This window comes from Barbatula barbatula, assembly GCF_947034865.1.
Source record: "Barbatula barbatula genome assembly, chromosome: 6".
In the NCBI taxonomy this organism is placed as follows: Eukaryota; Metazoa; Chordata; class Actinopteri; order Cypriniformes; family Nemacheilidae; genus Barbatula; species Barbatula barbatula.
Window position 1 is genome coordinate 11,659,625 of NC_136765.1, and position 18,083 is coordinate 11,677,707.

The window sequence follows — 18,083 nt, forward strand, 5'->3', positions numbered from 1 at the left end:
TTCCATGGGAGAGGGAAACGTGAGGGAGTTTTAGGTGCCCATAATATTACTCATTTTGCATTCCGGGCCAAACCCGGCAGCTTTGCATTTAAAGTTTGAAAGGTTTTTAATAAGATAGAAAGGTGTTAATCCGTCTGGCTCCTAAAAACACACATTTTCTGACACACGCACACAGTGAAGTGCATGAAACGACTCCATACGTGGCGAGACCATGAGAGAGTGTGCTGAGGTGAAGGAGGGCTTGAGAAGAATCTGAGGATTGTTTTCCAGGTGTTGTTCGCACTCCCTAGCACGTTTCTCGGAGTAGAAGGCTGATGAGACAAGCATGTCTACTGCTTTCTACACTTCAGCTCGCACGACTTGGAGATGTAATCTTCTGAGAAAATTTGAAATATGACAAACTTTCATTTAAGCCGAGCTAAGCTCTGGTGTCACTGTAAATAGCAATGTTTGAATTCCACGTGGACTTTTTTTGCTATTTCATAGTAGATCTAAGCAAATTTCATAAAACATAACAACATAAACAACGTTACTGCGCCCTTACATGCGACAAAATTACACGACCCAGTCAACAAATTGTTTATTACAAAAAAAATCTTATTCATATAAATAAACATTAATATAAATAATTATATTATTATTCACTAGCCAAGACTGATCTGCAAACAGACTGGAGGTTAACTTCGGGCCAGGCACGTGTGTCTGATGAAACCATCTACATGAGTTCCTCTTTCCCTTTTTTTACCACAAAAACTAAATAAAAAGCGCATGCAGAAATTAGGAGATCTCACCCATTCATCAGCGCAGGAAATGAGCGTGATCTTACGGGTCTGCGCGTCCTGATGAACTTAAGTAAATAAATAAATAAACTAAGGCCGGCTGTGATCGTGCGGAACAGCAACCTGAGTGTAAAATAATTCCCGCTATGCAGATTACAGGCAGGACTGGGGGAATGAGGCTGCATTATTCATAGAGACTTCTGGCAGAGTCACAGACAGATTGATACTCACCCATCCTGGCTACGGGCCAGAGAACCGCACATCTCTCTCAACCTGTCTTTCTGTCTCTCTCACTCCTGTTTTTCTCCTCTCTTTTACTTGCTATCTTTTTGTTGTACATCTATCAAGCTCTATCCTCTGCCTCCCACTGTGGCTTATTCTTTTTAGTCTGTCCTCAGCTTGCTCTTTCTCGCTCCCCTTATCTGAGCCGCTCCATTTCTTGCAGTGGTGTGTCAAATGGTCCAACTGTCATTGGGATGATAGGGTTTGCCAGAGGAGAGCTCAGCATTTACCTGCAATACCAAGTGTAGCACATGCCCACAATCTCACACAATATGGCCCGAAAAGCACACATCACTTCAGCGTCATCCGACCTTTAAATTCATGACAAAGCGGTGAAGTATTTAAACCATAGGGTTGTTCTGAGTTGAAGAGCCCATTTTTCATGGCCTTTGATTTTGAAACATTTCAGGGTGAAATTGGCATTCTTTTCCTTAGGAACATTTGTTTTTATATTTATTGTAGAAAGTGTGTCATTCATGTGCCTCTAGTGGTGACAAACCACAGATTGTTTAAAATAATGATTGTTTTCATGAACGCTCCCCTTCTCTGTAAGATGCCCCAAAAGGCTACATATCAATGAATCACTTATAGTTATCCTATATTTTTCTCTGCACATAAAGCTGGGATTAGCCAGACGTGGCTGCAATAGGCATGTTTGTAGGGGTAAGGAAATAATTGCATTGTATGTTGTGTTAGTACAAGCACTTTGCTCAGTTATCATCAGTTTTACTATCAAATATCATTCTACGTTTTTTCATAAATGGTGGTGCGGAGTGGTACGCCTCTAAACGCTCCATGGGTGGTTTTAAGACAAGCTGATCTGAGGCTTAGACTACGTATTATCCCAAGCCCAACTGCAAAACAAATCTAAAATACTTGAAATAGCTAGCCTTAAGTTGTAGATGCATACTATTTTCAGGTGTAATATTAATCAGCATCAAAACTAAAATCCCATCCGGAGCGCCAAATGAAGCCTACCATAGTGCCTCATTGAGTCTTTTTAGGTAATCTAGAAATTATCGCCATCCAGTCTTTGTTTTAGTTTTCAGCGCACTTGACAACACAACGTAACGCTGTCAGTTCTGAAGGCTCAATAATGAACAAACAAACCAGCCTCTCCGTGGGACATGTAATCTAACACTCCACAGAAAAGTCGCTGATGGAGCTAATGGGAGCCCTGCATTGACAGACAGACGTGCTGTTGTTTCAGACACTCTCAGCGCTGGGGGTTATTGCGCAGCGGTGGCCGGATTGTCACAGAATGGGGCCTGTGTAGAGGCAAGGTGTCGGCCCTGGTGCCACTCCCCTTTCCTCCTGTGTTCTTACGGCATTGTTTCTCCATACAGTACATCTGTTCCAAAACAGAGTCAGCTTACATTAGTCATGCTTTATAAGTACATCTGCTTTTTCTACCAGACGGTCTTCCACGTTTTGACAAAAGCACTTTTTGTGTACTTTTATAGCTTTCTAATGCGAGCACCCCAAAAAGTAGGTACTTTAGGTGGAAAATTGGCCGTATTCTTTCAGTGGCATTAAGCGGTTGTTTCCATTAGTGAATAGTAATGTTGAGCATATTGTCTGGTAAAGAAGCCTGTATTGTGAGAGGAAAAGTAGGCACTGGGTTGGTGTTTGTGTCATTTAATGGAGAGTAAACGGCACACTGGGGTGTGTGGCTTACACAGTGAAGGCGAGTTATCTGGCTGTAAAACCGCTCTCTGAACTCCCCTCAATTTTCGCTCTTGCTCTCTCTCTCAGTCTCATTTTCTCAACCAAACTATCATTCAACCAGCCCCAGAGGAGGTAAACTATAGCCTTGTAACCTAGGTACAAAAGTACATTTTCGCCACACTTTGACTGGATACGTGTAAAAGACATTTACTGATCATAAAACTGTATTTTGCATTATTTTATTAAGTTGCTTATGCTTTTAGTCTGTGAATGTTTAGCTTGTGTGCTTCTAAACACAGAGGTCATTGATAAACAGGTTTTCACTTCTAGTGCTTTTTGGTGCTATTCGGTACACAGAGTTTGGCTATTTATGGTGACAGCCGCATTCCACAAATAAATTCACTCTTGAGAGTTTCAGGTAGTGACAACCGCATTTTCATTTAATCCACATAGTCTGTACAAAACCTGGCAACTAGCATTGACGTTACGCTCTTTTGGACTCCAGGAGCAGCAAGCAGATCACAATGATGGAGGCATGTGTCTTGACTCTTTGCAAATTTTGATCCCAGTCTGTTTTTTTCCCACCCCAGTTTCACCCACCAGCATTGAGGTCTTTAGAGGAAACGAATAAAGAAAACCCAGCAACTCTTCCAACAAATAGTAATGATTTCTGAATCATAGTAAGTCTCCGTTTGGATATTAGATTTACTAACACAAAACAGATTAAACTGTTGCTATGGTTGTTACATAAACCCGCACAGGTTTGTAAGCCTGTATTTCCTTCACACACTGAGCGATAATTTTCGGATTAATTGCCTGCATTTGAATGCATTTGTCACTCTCAAAACTTTGCAGTTACACCATCCGTCTCACTTAATGGCATAATGCCAGAATCATGAAAAGTTGATTCTTTTCTAGTTTCTACAGATCTAAAATAAAAACTTGCAACAAAGTGTCCTTTTTTACATTGCCGTTTAAACCATGAATTATGTTGCAGTTACTGAAAAACCCTACCCGCCACCTGAACAAACCATCCAAAAATATTAGGAAGAGGCAAGGGAGCAAAATCTGTGCCGATACTAAATATTTAATTAATCAAAACATTAAATATGATCTAATCACCATAGTACAAGGGGGCACAGTAAAAGAACTACAAAAAACACTGCAGGACTACAGCAGAAAATTATATAATAAAAAATAAAAGACATACAAAACAAAACAGCAGACAGATACGTTATACCACCGCCGGAACCTTATACAAGTTTGACTTCATACAAGTATTTATTGTTCAAAACTTTGAATTTAGTAGCTCTAAATTGGCAATGACTTGGTTATTGTAATCATGGTTAAATTCTATTTCTTAGATATTGGTCATTACAGTCAATGTCATGTTGAGTGCAATTGAAATAGTCTAGCCATGAAAACCATGAATTGCTAGTGAAATTAATGGAAAAAATGCATTCAATAGGAACTGTCAATCTCTATACTCTAAATAATCACTGCATACTCTTTCTCCATCGTTTTTTCATGTGTGCCGTTTTTTGGCTGTAATCAGGATGTAGCTTTAAGGTGTTTCTCACCTCAGTGTGCGAGTGCTCACCAAACACTTGAAATCGGTTGCCAAAGAAACGAGAGACCGGGTGTTGCCATGTCCATATGGAACCTCTGTGATGATTTTGATGTGGTTATATCACCTCTGAGCATGGAATTATTTACATAGTAAACGTTGTCAATGTCAAGAATGTGTGTACCTGCGCAAACACCTCATTCACATTCTCTGTTGGGGATACATGCTGAACAGATGTGAATATAAAAAAACTCTCTAAAGCCAAGTGTGTGTAAGGGGATGGTTGAGGTGTCATTGGCATCTCTAGGGCCTATGATATTGTGTAGTGGATATCTGTTGGTCTGAATCTCAAGTAACCAGTGCCAGTGATGAGGCATTAGAAGGATGTGTCCGTGTATTCCAATTTTGATTTCATCTCTCAACTGCTTGATTCAGGATCCAGTATGAAATGTAACCATGACCATCACAGTACCTTCTGCATTTCAAAGTATAAAAATACATGGCACATTTTTCAATACTTTCAGTACATATACTGACAGAGATAGAAGTATATAGGCGACATTTACATTTTTTCGCATAGGGAGTATTTCTATAATGCCTTAAACTCCTACCTAGGTAGGGGGTTCTTTTTCAGCCAAATTCACCTCAGATTTAATGCGCTTTAATGCATTAGAGTGGCTTCCATCAGCGCAAGAAAAACATGAACCGTCTCAAATCATTCCTCTCATGTTTGCCTTAGGCTGAAAAGGCTGATCTCTCACCTTCCTTATTTACATTTCATCAAAACTCTGTCCGTCGTTTTGCATTCAAATGGATCTCTTACATGGGGAAAAGAAAATCTGAGTTTGACTGATGTTCTAAATTTGTTTCATATGATAAAATGAGTCGCTTTTAGGTTTTTAGCACTATGAGCCAAGGACAAGTCTGCCTTTAGGCATACGGTATGCAAGTATGCGAAAGTGCAACTTATCTGTATCATAACCTCCCATTTTTAGTGCTTAAATATATTAATAAATCCAAAGCCATTTCTGTTTTTTCCAACAGGTAAAGATAGACTCCAGTGGTTACTTTACTGTAGCGGGTTCCAAGGTTACTTAAAAAAGTGTATACTGTATGTGTTATATGACATGCTTTGCTAAATCGAAGAAAAAACAGGTGCAGCGCTTATCAAAAGTATTAGACCAACAGTCATAACAAAGAGAAATACACAAATTTATTGTCAATTTTCAAGACAAATAATAAACTAAAACGACTAAATAGTGTTTATACAACAAAAACTAAAACATCATATTTTGTATGGCATCCTTTGGCCTTAATAACAGCTTGCATTCTTGCTTGCATTGTCATTATGTTCTTTTCCACAGTCTTTGTTGTTACTGACTGTAGTTGGACATCCGAATAAAAAAGAAAACACTTAACAACCTTTCTTGTAATATACAGTATAGTAATAATAAAAAAAAATTAATATTAGAAATCCTACTGTGACCTACTTTTTAACGTAAAACCAAGTAATATGTGGCGTCTACGTGTCAAAAAATATGTTTGGATAAACATACAATCACTTCACTAAAAAAATAAAAATAAAGACAGTTTCTAGGGGCTATATTTAGTATCACATTGTGAAAAGCTTACAATAACAAATTCGTTGTGGTGTCGCTAAAGGAATACTTGAGCTTTACTGATGAGCTGAGGGGGTACATAAAACATACAAACAAACAAACAATTCGGAAACACTGAATTGGTGGCACTTATTAAAGACCTGCTGTAGCCGTGATCCTTTATGAATTGTGCAGGACTTGTTGGTCGGAGCTGTCTGCTAGTTTGTTGGGTTTTATTTATTCTCTGAGGATTTTCTCCATCGCTCTCTTGTTCCCCCTTGTTTTTCTGAGTCACATAGGACTTTGCCGTTTTCAGCAGCTATGTGGAATATCAAGTAATGACTTTACAGTGCCAAGCCAACCTGCTGCTCTCAGCCAGAGCCTTGTCTCCATCAATGACTGCTGATTTGATGATGTGCTTAGAAAAATAAAGCATTTCTATACGCCATAATTGCGCGCTGTGGGTCTTTACATCACTCAAAATTCCAATCTCCATACAAACAAGCTTGTTATTACGTGACAATCAACGTCTTAACATTCCTCACCAATATTTCAGTCTTAAACCATGTAGATTACCTGCTGGTGTCTGAACCGGCATTAGGGTGTTATGGCGTGGTCACGTTGTTCCAGGTCTTTCCGGACCTCGAGTGGCAGGGGACGCTGTGTTCTGTTGCATCACAGGAGGTGGAGGTTTGAGAAAGCCCAGGGGTTGAGGCTGCTCCCGGATTTAATTTATATGTAACAATCTGTTTCCATCTCGGCAGCAGATGCCTGGCAACAACGTCCATGTGATCAGTGGTAAGCAGCTGTCATTTTCAAAAGAGAAATCACAGAAAAGGCAAAAAACATGTCGCTAAAGTGCTGCTCACGGGGATGTGATGTGTGGAAGTGGTTTTTTCTCACCTTTCATCACACTGGCATTGATCTGATGCATTAACATATAAACGGCGGGTACTACAGTACTTCAGTGTTGATGTCAATGTGTTTTATGGCATTTATTTATTTTTATTTAAACAAATCAGCAAGGATGATACATGAAGCTATACCTGCCTATATAAAAAAGGATTTTAATTTTTTTGAAGCAAACAAATGCACTTTTGCAGGTTCTCAGGTTTATTAGACACAAATGATCAAAAATGGATGTCATTCATGCTAAATAGGGCTTTCAAACGATTCATCGAATCCAGAATTAAAGTTTGTGTTACATAGTATATGTGTACTGTGCATATTGGTCAGATTTAGGGCTGTACAATTAATAGAAAATGTATCATAATCTTCAAAAACAAAATAATCGAGGTAAAATGATGATTATGCGGCATTCCATTTGGCAAGGATCCTCTTTTGTCTTGGAGTATAAATCCACAGCGCACCCTTTCCTTTACAGTGGTTCATCAGTGCTATTTCTTTACATGTATTTATCAGTTAGATTCACAGATTAAAAAACAAGTTTTGTTATTGTTCTATGTTGTTTTAAAGGTTAATGAGAAATCGTGTTCAATAATCGCGATCTCAAAATTGGCCAAAATAATCACGATTATAATTTTTGTCATAATCGAGCAGCCATAGTCAGATTTGCACTTGTACTGCTGGATTCATTACCCTTAATAGTAGTTTGCCAGTTAGTGAAGGTTTAACTACACATAGATATTTAAAGCAAATACGTGAGAGAATATCAGCATCATTAAAGGGAAAGTGAATGCCGCTCAGGCATTTTCTAGGATCCAACTGAGATAAAAAATATTGTCATAATATTAGGGATCAACAGTGGGCTGAGCTTGAGCATAAGAACAAATTAAAGACTGTTTATCTCCAGAAGTGCACTCTTGAGAGACCGAACACACTGAAGGACAGATTTGATGATGTGCTGGGGATCGCCAGATATTTTGAAAGCAGAAAGATGGCTTTAAGGGAAAAATGGAAGAAGATGAAGAGGATAAAAGAGCTTTCAAAGGTGTTTTCTTTAGAAATATTTACAAATGGTTACTTAGCATTCCATATGAACGTAATATGAACGTAAAATGCACTCTTCAAGTTATATTCACCATCTTCAGTAATCGTATGTCTTCTGTAGCTTGGCTGGATGAAAACAGCACTACTGTAGGTTTTGGGTTAGCTCGATGCACAGGGGACTCGATCACAAACTGAGTTTTGATAAATGTGTGCGCTAATGCATAAATGTAAACGACCAAAAGTTAGACTTCCAAGACTTAATGGCACGTCAATCAAAGCAAGATGTCATGATGCTACTGTATGTCTCATTAGGTGACTGTTACACGTCCCATTTGACACGTCACTGTGTGGCTCGCCTCATTTCCCATTCAGGTGGCATTTACCTGCAAATGAAAATAATGCTCGTAAATGTCATAATTTTCCATAAATCTTCGTTTGGAACAAAAATCCTAAGCACTTGTATAATGGCACATAAACACAGTGCTTAAGTATGAGCAGCTCTTTAGAGAGGTGTCTGTCTTTACTGCTCTTGATGTGATACGCCATTATTGTTCTCTTTCTCTTTTTCCATCATTTCAGGTAATTACAGGCTCTTTCCGCTCTATAGGGGACTTTCCTCTCTAAACATCAAAAAGCACTAACAGGCCGTAGTTTCTTTGTGTGACATGCCTTTCATACATTAGATGTGATTGTACTACACGATCAAACTATCAGCTGTACTATGTTTAATGGCTTGACTACATCTCCTATAATATGTTTTGCAAGTTAATTAATCAGTGTCTGAATAATGCATACAAAGTATGTAACCTTAGTCAACAAAGCCTGAGATTGTGCCCTGCGGAGCATTCTTTTTTCCATCTATTCATCTTTTCAGAGAAATTGTTTGGCCATTGTATGCTTGCATTTGTAGGTAAAGGTCTCCACATTTTTAAAGGAACCTTAAGATTACTTAAGATTACTGAGAGCTAAGTATGATTTTTCTGAATGTGAATGGTAAATAGCTTTGTGTGAGAAAATAGTAAAAAATGTTTGGTCTTCCTTTGTATTTTACCAAAACATAGCCGGTGATTAGGTGACAAATCGTTGAAGGTCCAGTTTGTGAAATTTTGCGGCATCTAGCAGTGAGGTTACGAATTGCAACCAACAGCTCACTCCACCCCTCCCTTGCAAGGCACTACGATGGCTGACACAAACTAAGATGTTGTCACGAGATAACGTATTTACGAAACGCGCTCTGTAGAGCAGTTTGTCCGTATGGAGCTACTGTAGAAAAATGGCGAATTCCATGCAGGGGGACACACGGTGTATGTAAATAGAAATAGATCATTCTATGGTAATTAAAACAACGCTTCATTATGTGAGGTCTTTATACACCTCTGAAGAAAGAGTTGTGTATATTATATTGCATTTCTGTCAATAAATCCTCCTAAATCTTACACCTGGCACCTTTAAGCAAATGACATAATTTGTATTTTGGGTGCACTTTACCTTTAAGAGAAGACACACTATGGCCTAAGCCTGCTGTGTTTACACATTATTATTGCCGGCTTTGTTTTAACATGTAGTGCTACGTCTGGAGCTGTTACACCACGTCTGAGTGTTATCAGACAGCACACAAGCAATGTTACAGCACTCCAGCCGTTTCTCTCCCGCTGACATTTGCCGTTCGTTCGCATTCACATCAGCATGACTTTTCTTTTCTGTGGGTCTTTTTATGCATCTTCCGTACACCTTTTCAATTTATCTGGCTTCATCCTTTGTTAGGTTGTTGTTCTCTTGTAAAGGGCGAATAAAAGCAATCATGCCTTCAATGAAGGAAGGTCAAATTGAATGTGCTTGTAAAAAGCTGGCCTTTGACCGTCAATATTCAATTGGAAATATGGAAGTGTGTGGCCTGCTCGTGGTTATGCTCATTTTAATGTTGTGTAACGTCTTGTGACATAACAAAGAGATTATTTTACAATAACGCTGAATATTTCTGGCTCTCAATATATAATTGTGGTAACCGTGGCCAAAAGAATTTGCGGTATCACAATATCTGTTTAAATGTGTTTTTCATGAAACAAATGATGTTATCTGTAAAATGTATCTTTACTTTTGTTTATTGTGGGATTTATCTTTTTTGAGCCAATATATAATTTAAAGATGTTGAGTGTAAGATTAGAGAGAGAGAGTTTGTTAGCTATTAGGGCTTAAAGTTTTCTGGCACCGTGACGGATCTCCGGTTTGCGGCGTTTGACTGCGGAAAAAATATTGACTTTAAAAAGAGATTACATTTAAAAAGCTTCTTGATAAGAATTTGAGTTCACAAGTTCGCCTACCAAGGGTATGAGAGGAACACAGCTATCACTCTCAACCAAACAAACATTACTAGCCAATAAGAATTAAAATGGGGCGGGTCTTGGTTGCCGGAGGGGAGACGTCATGTTGGAGAGTAGCAAGCGAACAGTCGGCAGGATGGAGAGAAAAGCTTTTTAGTCTTTTACAAAAATGACTAACACAATTTGGACACTGACATAAAGATCGATAATATTGTGTTGATTCGGCAAATCGTCTAAACAGACCTACGATTCCATTCCTGCGAGTCACACACACGCTGCGTTTGCGATATCAAGGATCGATTTTTAAAGCGTCTAAATCGTTTTCAAACTTTTTCACAGCTTATTGCACCTATCTCACAGATTTATGTCATAAACATGGTCGTATTTGTCTGAAGTGCCCGTAAAAAGTTGAGAAAGAAATCTGATGTCAATACATTAGTGACAGCAGCCTAATATTCCTGCTCTTCTGTGTGGTTAATATAAATCAAACCAATGAAAAGAGAAGCACTCACTGCTGACTTTAATAGGAATTTATATTGTTTCGTTTCACAGTTTGTATTGCAAAATTTGCCAGCAAGAGTTTGAAAATGGATAAGAAATCTGCCTTCACTAATTATTATAAAAAACAAGCTCAAAAAGGTGATCACTTTTGCTTTTTGGATGGCTCATTTATGCTAACCTGTTTGGCCAACTGTGATCTCATTACTATGTGTTGTGGATGTAACTTGTGCCATATCATCGCCATTAACTGGTTTTGTGGGTTATAATTATGCCCCCACTTCCTTCAAGTCATTCTGTGATCATACACATATGGCATAGCATCAAAGTTTAAGAAACGTCCATCTGAGAAGCTCAAAAACAACATTTTACTAGTTGTTTGACAAATAACCCTACGCATATGTCTACTCTCGCAACCCTGCAAAAAAGAGTTCAGGCTCAGGATAGTTTTTGCTTTAACCCCTGCCATTGTGACTCCTAATCCAAAATTCTGCTGAATTATTTACCATTTTATCATACATTTATAGATTTTCATGTTTTTTTCTATATCATAATAATTTACAATATCGGTATATTGTGACAGCCCTATTTGTGCCAAATCAAGTTTATTTTCCTAATAAAAATTTTGATTTTACTGCATTTTAAGCCTGGCACATGTTACTTTGGACCATGAACATGTGAGTAGAAAGGTAGTAATCGAGACTGAGTGCCCGAACATGACTAATATTCACTTGTGTCCTTTTTCTCTATAGAGGAAAGACCAGACTGTTCCAAGGCGAGGTGTGAGGTGCAGTTTTCTCCACGATGCCCTGAGGACTCCATTTTAATTGAGGGCTATGCTCCACCAGGTGAATGTTGCCCTCTGCCCAGCCGCTGCGTGTGCAGCCCAGCCGGGTGTTTGCGGAAAGTGTGCCAGCCTGGGCACCTTAACATTCTCGTATCCAAGAGCTCAGGCAAGCCTGGGGAGTGCTGCGACCTCTACGAATGCAAGCCAGGTAATTTTGAGATGATTGGGTCCAGTGTGACGTACTGTTTATTATTTTGTTATGTGTGAATGAACAAAACATTATTCCTGGACTGACAAAACATGTTAATTTAGTCATAGGTGCTACTTGGCAAAATCATGGCTATGTTTTTCATCAGCTAGTGCAGCCACAAACCAGCACTGACCTGTATGAAAATTCAGGCCTGTCAAAGGTGGTCTTTTTGTGGCAAAAGAGCATAAAGGTGTCAGCTTGTACAGTATATTTAGAAAGCTTCTTTTGGAAAAAGCAAAAGCTGCATATCTGGAGTTTTGGGTGTCCACATCAGGAAAATGTGGTGATGGATATTTTTATAATTTTTTCTGCAATGTGTCTGCCTGAAGCAGAGGTAACCACTCGGTTTCAACAAGACATATATACAGTGATGCTTCTTGTCAATTTTGTGTTTTGGGAGTTTGCCAAAGCTTTTGAGACATGCTAAAGCTGCAGAGTGTTATTTGAACAGATGTGTATGTAGTCATGCTGTTGGGCACATCTGTTGTCAACATTTATTTAAATATTCAATTTGTACTTTTTTCCTTTATAGTCGAATTTTAAATTTGTACCTTTTTATCTTGAAACACATTCCTGGTCTTGTGGTGTATACAGCAAATCATCATTAGATGTTATTCCAAAGAAAACATTATGTCTTTGAAAAGTCATCAAAATATTTTGACTTTTTAGCTGAAATCCAGACCTTGTTGTCTATCGGTTAATGTAAATTGTTTGTAATGGCAGTCCACTTCACACTCCACTGCAGATTTGCACACGGTTCTGGTCTAGAATGCTCACTTTCACAATCAAATGTGTATTTCTCTTCCTGTCTAAAATGCCCGAATGGCGTTTCATCGAGTCTATTATGTTTAGTTATTGCGGTTTTAACTTTCAACTTTAATTTTTAACCTTGAGCCCAAACTACAAACAGTTTAATAGTTGTAAACAGTGTGTGTTGAAGCCTAAGGGGTTATATTACGGCACATCATTTGCATGGATGAGTTTGATGAGGTGTGTTAATTGGAGGCTTTGATGAGAAGTGATAAATGTATTGGCTCTTGTTTTGGGTTCAGTGTTCAGCGTAGACTGCAGTACCGTAGAGTGTCCACCAGTGAAACCTGTCCAGTGTCCAGCCGACAGTTATGAGACGCAGGTCAGACTGACAACGGATGGCTGCTGCACCCTTCCTACCAGGTTAGCCCAATACACTTTTTATGTTTTAGTCTGTTATGTTGAAGTGATGGTCTACCCAAAAATGAAAATGCTGCCATCATTTACTCAACCTCATGTCATTTCAAACCTGTATGATTTTCTGCAGCAGAACACAAAATAAGATATTTTGAAGAATGTTGCCATCGCTGTTCGGTTACCAAAATTCTTAAAAATATATTATTTTGTGTTCACACAAATGTAATACGTAATGCTGGCAAATTTGTCAAACAACTTAATTGTTCCATGTTGAAACTACTCAGTCTTATTGCGTGGATAAGTATTTACATTTATGGTACATTTACATTTATTCAGTTAGTAGATGCTATTATCCAAAGCGACTTAAAAAGAGATCAGGGAGCAATAAGCAATATGTCATACAGGAGCAATAATGCAACAGGTGCTAATACAAAGTTACTAGTTTCAACAAAAGCTAGACCACTACCTGCTGAGAGAAAGAGAGAGGGTTAGTGTAAATATATATATATATTTTTTTTTTTTAATTGTCTGTCAAGTATTCACAGAAGAAGAAAACGTTTTTAAGTAAATTCATAAATAGTCTTTTTATTATTATTTATTTATTCATTTAACCAATCCTGTTACACCATAACACTAAAAATAAAAAATGTCAATTTTCAATGTACTTCCACAAAAAATATTTTTTCCACCAGTACTTAAGGACTGGTTCTAAAGGCCCAGAGTAGAGGACTGCATTGGGATCCTACGGGTCCCAACGCAAATCTCGCGGGAGCGGGTGGGTTTACCTTTGCCGCAGGCAGGACTGGGCGGGTAAAACAAATAGTACTGGTGCCACGAATTATAGCTGCCCGCCAGCAAGGATGGAGCCGGTAAACGAAGTGGAATATTAAAGCAGGGATTTACTGCACAGAACAAAAGTAAGGCAAGTCCGACATTTGGACAAATGTATCTATTGTTACTGACAAAAGTGTTAAAGAATTCGAAGTCGTAAGTTGCAATAAATGTGCAAAAGTGTTAATATTCAACGGACACAAATCTGGCACCTATGGGTTGAGGCGACATACCTGCTCGATTATATCCGGTCAAGTAAAGCTCTGCTTCAAAGACAAAGCATTTCTCCCTGTATGTGTTAAGCAAAATATACCTCTTTTCTTTGTTATTTGTCAGTTGCACATTGTTACGATTGAATACTGTGTGTGCTGTTATAGGCACAGCTAAAGGCTAAAAGTTCCGGTGTTGTGTGTATATATATATATATATAGCCTTTCAGCTTCGAAAAGTTTTATTGGTCTAATAAAAAATATAATTTGTCACATGTCGTCATTTTTAAGTTATTTGTCAGGCGTGGTCCTTAACCCTCACATGAACATATTTATCGACCATAAGATGAGCGTTTAATTAAACGCAAATGTTCTGTGTCTATTATTATGAATATTAGAATACCTCAACAATGTATAAATTCTTTAAGCTAAATTGTTTGCTGGTGCCGGCGGGAGCGAGCGCATAAATTGCAAGTGCGGGCGGGAGTGAAACACACGTTGCGGGCGGGATTGGTCAGAAATTCACTGGGAGCGAGGACGGGATTAAAAAAACCAGTCCCGCGCAGGGCTCTAGCCCAGAGCATCTCTTTATATATTAATATTGTATTTTTTTAGTACAGAACATAACAACAGTGTGTCAGGAGAGATTATTTCGTTGTTATGAAATTGGTACGACAGGCCCCCCAACAGCATCTCTCTCTTATTCCCTTCACCACTCAGATGCGAGTGCTTGCCTGGCCTCTGCAGCTTCCCACAGTGCCCAGCGGGGACTTCCCCTCAGGTCATGTCCCGTGGAGACGGAACACCTGGGAGGTGCTGTGATGTGTTCCAGTGTGTCAACGGTAAGTTCTGTTTTCTGAATTCGTTAATTAGTGTTTATGAGTATGTGCATTAAAGAGGTTGTCTAGTCGCTGGGCAGAGCCCGGTCGCTGCTTTCATAGTGACCACTTTCAGCACCAATGGATGATTACTCACAAGACACACACAAACAACACACTTTAGTACACATATCTCTCTTTTGTGTCTTTACAAAATCCAGTCACCATTATTTAAAATTTGAAACTTTTTTCTATGCAGTAAAAGAATATATTTGATTTTTAGGGTGAATAAAACTTAAGTAAATGTTGTTTTGTCCTCATGCTATTAGCATATTTGCCATGCGTCTACAATCGTGTATTTGCTAACTCTATGCTAAAAACCCAGTCCTGTTACTTAAAAATAAAATAGATACATGACGTTGACCAATACACATTTTAATAGTCTATTTCGTTACAGGAATTTGTTATTAAGTAAAATGACTCTAAAGGTCACTCTAAATGACTCTGATATCTAAAGCATGGCGCTAGCAACGCCCAGGTGGTTGGTTCGATCCCAGGGATTGCAAATACTGTACAAATGTATAGTGTAATGCAATGTAAGTCGCTAGATGCGTAAATGTATATCTTTTAATTTGCTTGTCTGTGTGTGTAGAAAGTGTGTAAGGAAGATAGGGCATCTCAATAAGAGAGATGCTCACAAGAGACAGGCACATACTGTCCACACATAAACACGCACGCTACACTCCACTCGCCGACAAATAAATCCTGTGCTGAGAGTAGAGAGGAAGTGAGAGCTTAACCCAGCAGTCGCTGTGGGCAGAGCTGTGTGCAGGTGGTGGAGATCTTACTCAGATGAAGTGACTACAGGGGACAGGTGGAACGAGCCACAGGGAAATTTGCACAAAATCAAAGCTGGAAACATCACTGCACTCCTCGTCGGATGTCACGCGTTCGGCCTTTTCCACATTTGCTCGTAGGCACAAGTCAGGCTCCATCCAAACAAAAGCTCTAAATAGAGGGACCTCAATAATTCCACGTCCTCTCGATTTGTTTATTTCCTTCCAGTTTCTCCTACAGCCAGGCCTGGAGCACAATATATGAAAGACATCACAACAGACAGAAAAGGAGCGGCTTGTCATTTGGCGGCAGTCGCTCTCATTCAAGCACATATGTATATAAACAAGGAGCCACGAATAGCCGCGCGGTACGAGGAGCCAGGTTGTGTGTTATCTTCACGGCGGGCGGTGAAATTAGCCTTAGGCTGATTTGAGAACAAAGCGTGGAGGCCGGAGAGCAGCACAGAGCATCAAAGCCCCAAACAGGAATACAGGCTAATTGAACATCTGGCCACTGGTGGCTGTGTACAGTGCAGAGCCTGATCTAATATTCCAGGGGTGGGGGGAGAACGTGAAGAAGCTAACAATAAGGGAATGAACTTCACCTCGTGGACGCACAGAGAATGATTAATATCCTGCGGTTGTTAAGCACACGTCATGAATTTGACCTTCTCAATACTTTCTGAAGCATAAATAAGTTGAGTTGAAATCACAAGTGGTCACGTTGTAACACATGCTGGAAAAGAAAGCTAACGTTGATTTTTTGGTAGGGTCTGAATCATAGTTGGAAGGAGTTGATTCTTTTCAATCTGTTCTCTGTAAAATTGGATCTGATTTAGTCAATACTACAAAGTTACAAGTTTTCCTCTTGATTTTTTCCGCTCCTGTACACACTGCTTGGATTTCTGGCTGTGCCCAAGCTAGTTAGCATCTGGTCTCAGCTTGTCTAGATGAATAAACACACACCAGAGTAGCAAAAACTTTATTTACTTATTGATGTATCTATTGGTGGCAAATCTCTAAGATATCTTGTAAAACTGTAGAGAAAGACAATTGTAAGATTAGTGTTCTCAGGGGAAAAATCGGAGTAGCAGAAAGATTCTTATTGCAAATGATTTTTAACATCATCTATTTTGAAGATTCCCCTGAATATTCGACTACATCATCGCCATTTGCAAAGAAATTCACTGCTTGATGATTCTAGCACAACAGATGCAAGACAGACAGATTGCCATCTTGCTTTGCTGGTTTCTTTTATAATCTCGAAGGCACCACCCACACACACTTTCACATGGTTTTTGGGATGGCAAGGGAGTGAGCATTCTCAGACAGTGTTTGTGTACCAGACTCCTCTCTCAGACGGTGATGTCACTCTTTTGGGGAGCAGATAAGTAGAAGGACTGATTAGTGAATTGAGTTTTGTGTTTGCATCTAATCTAGAACATTCCCACCCTGAGCTAATCGCACCTCCTCTCCAAAGGTTATTTGGAACTCTTTTATTTTTCTCTGTAACCAACCCCGTAGAGGAATTGGGATATTTTCTGTCTTTCGTAGTATACCAATAAAGTGCATTGTTAAAGGTATATTTTATTCAAAAAATGACAATAATGGCATGCATGTTTGGAACAACATAGGACAACAAAGGATAGCTAAAAAGTGTCACTAAAATCTGTTACTTTTGCCGCTCTATCACCGGCTAATGATAAAATTGCATATTCATCCAACAATTCGTATACTATTTTACAAGGTGGCTAATTCGTATGAATTCGTACAATCTCATTTGGATGTTTTAGTAAGATTTGCTTTCGTGACAGTGATGGTTAGGTTTAGGGGTGGAGCTTTACAGGTAGTTTTGGTTTTTGCTACCAATCGTACACTTTTGTGTGATTTACCTTGTACAAATTAACCACCTCATTAAATAGTTTTGTATTACTTTGAGATCAGGCTAATATATATTTACGTGGGTAAAAGAGAAATTAAGTCATACAGACTTTACATGCAAAATGGTATTTAGTAGTGTAAAATTACATTGTAGTACTTGTTCAAAAGCAGATTTTTTTATATTTCAAAGTTATGTATTGCAGTTTTATTATAAAGATCTGCATGAAATTATGTGAAAACTCTGCTGAAAAAACAATAGAACCACGCCCAAGATGCAATAGAAGTTGAATGGATTTAATGGTTATAATGGGAATTGTAGTGGTTTTAATGGAAATGGTGGTCTCTGCTGGTATGTGATGGATTCTGTTTGTGGGGTGTTTTCTGGCAGATTTTTCCGGCGAGTCAACACAACACACACACGCATATTCCTGCCATTGCAATGGTTTAGCTAAATTATATTTCCTGAACTCTGAAGCTAATCCTGCTTGCAGGTTTTTACTCATGGTTAGTGATGGATTTCCACTAAAGATAAAATAAATCCACTCCTGTCTCTTCTGAGGTTTGGACTCTGTGCAGCGACTACATTGCATGTTGTCCACGAACTTTACACCGCTATTACTTGTGAAAACAACAATGGCGGC

General features: G+C 38.9%; 1 protein-coding gene across 1 annotated transcript in view; it reads left to right on the top strand.

The window, feature by feature from the left end:
- Positions 1-18,083, top strand: part of crim1 (cysteine rich transmembrane BMP regulator 1 (chordin-like)) — a 96,653-nt gene that overhangs the window by 37,487 nt on the left and 41,083 nt on the right. The window contains exons 3-5 of the mRNA XM_079458501.1: positions 11,416-11,658; positions 12,753-12,873; positions 14,628-14,749. Of these exons, the coding sequence (XP_079314627.1) occupies positions 11,416-11,658; positions 12,753-12,873; positions 14,628-14,749 (486 nt within the window). The remainder of the gene's footprint in view (positions 1-11,415; positions 11,659-12,752; positions 12,874-14,627; positions 14,750-18,083) is intronic.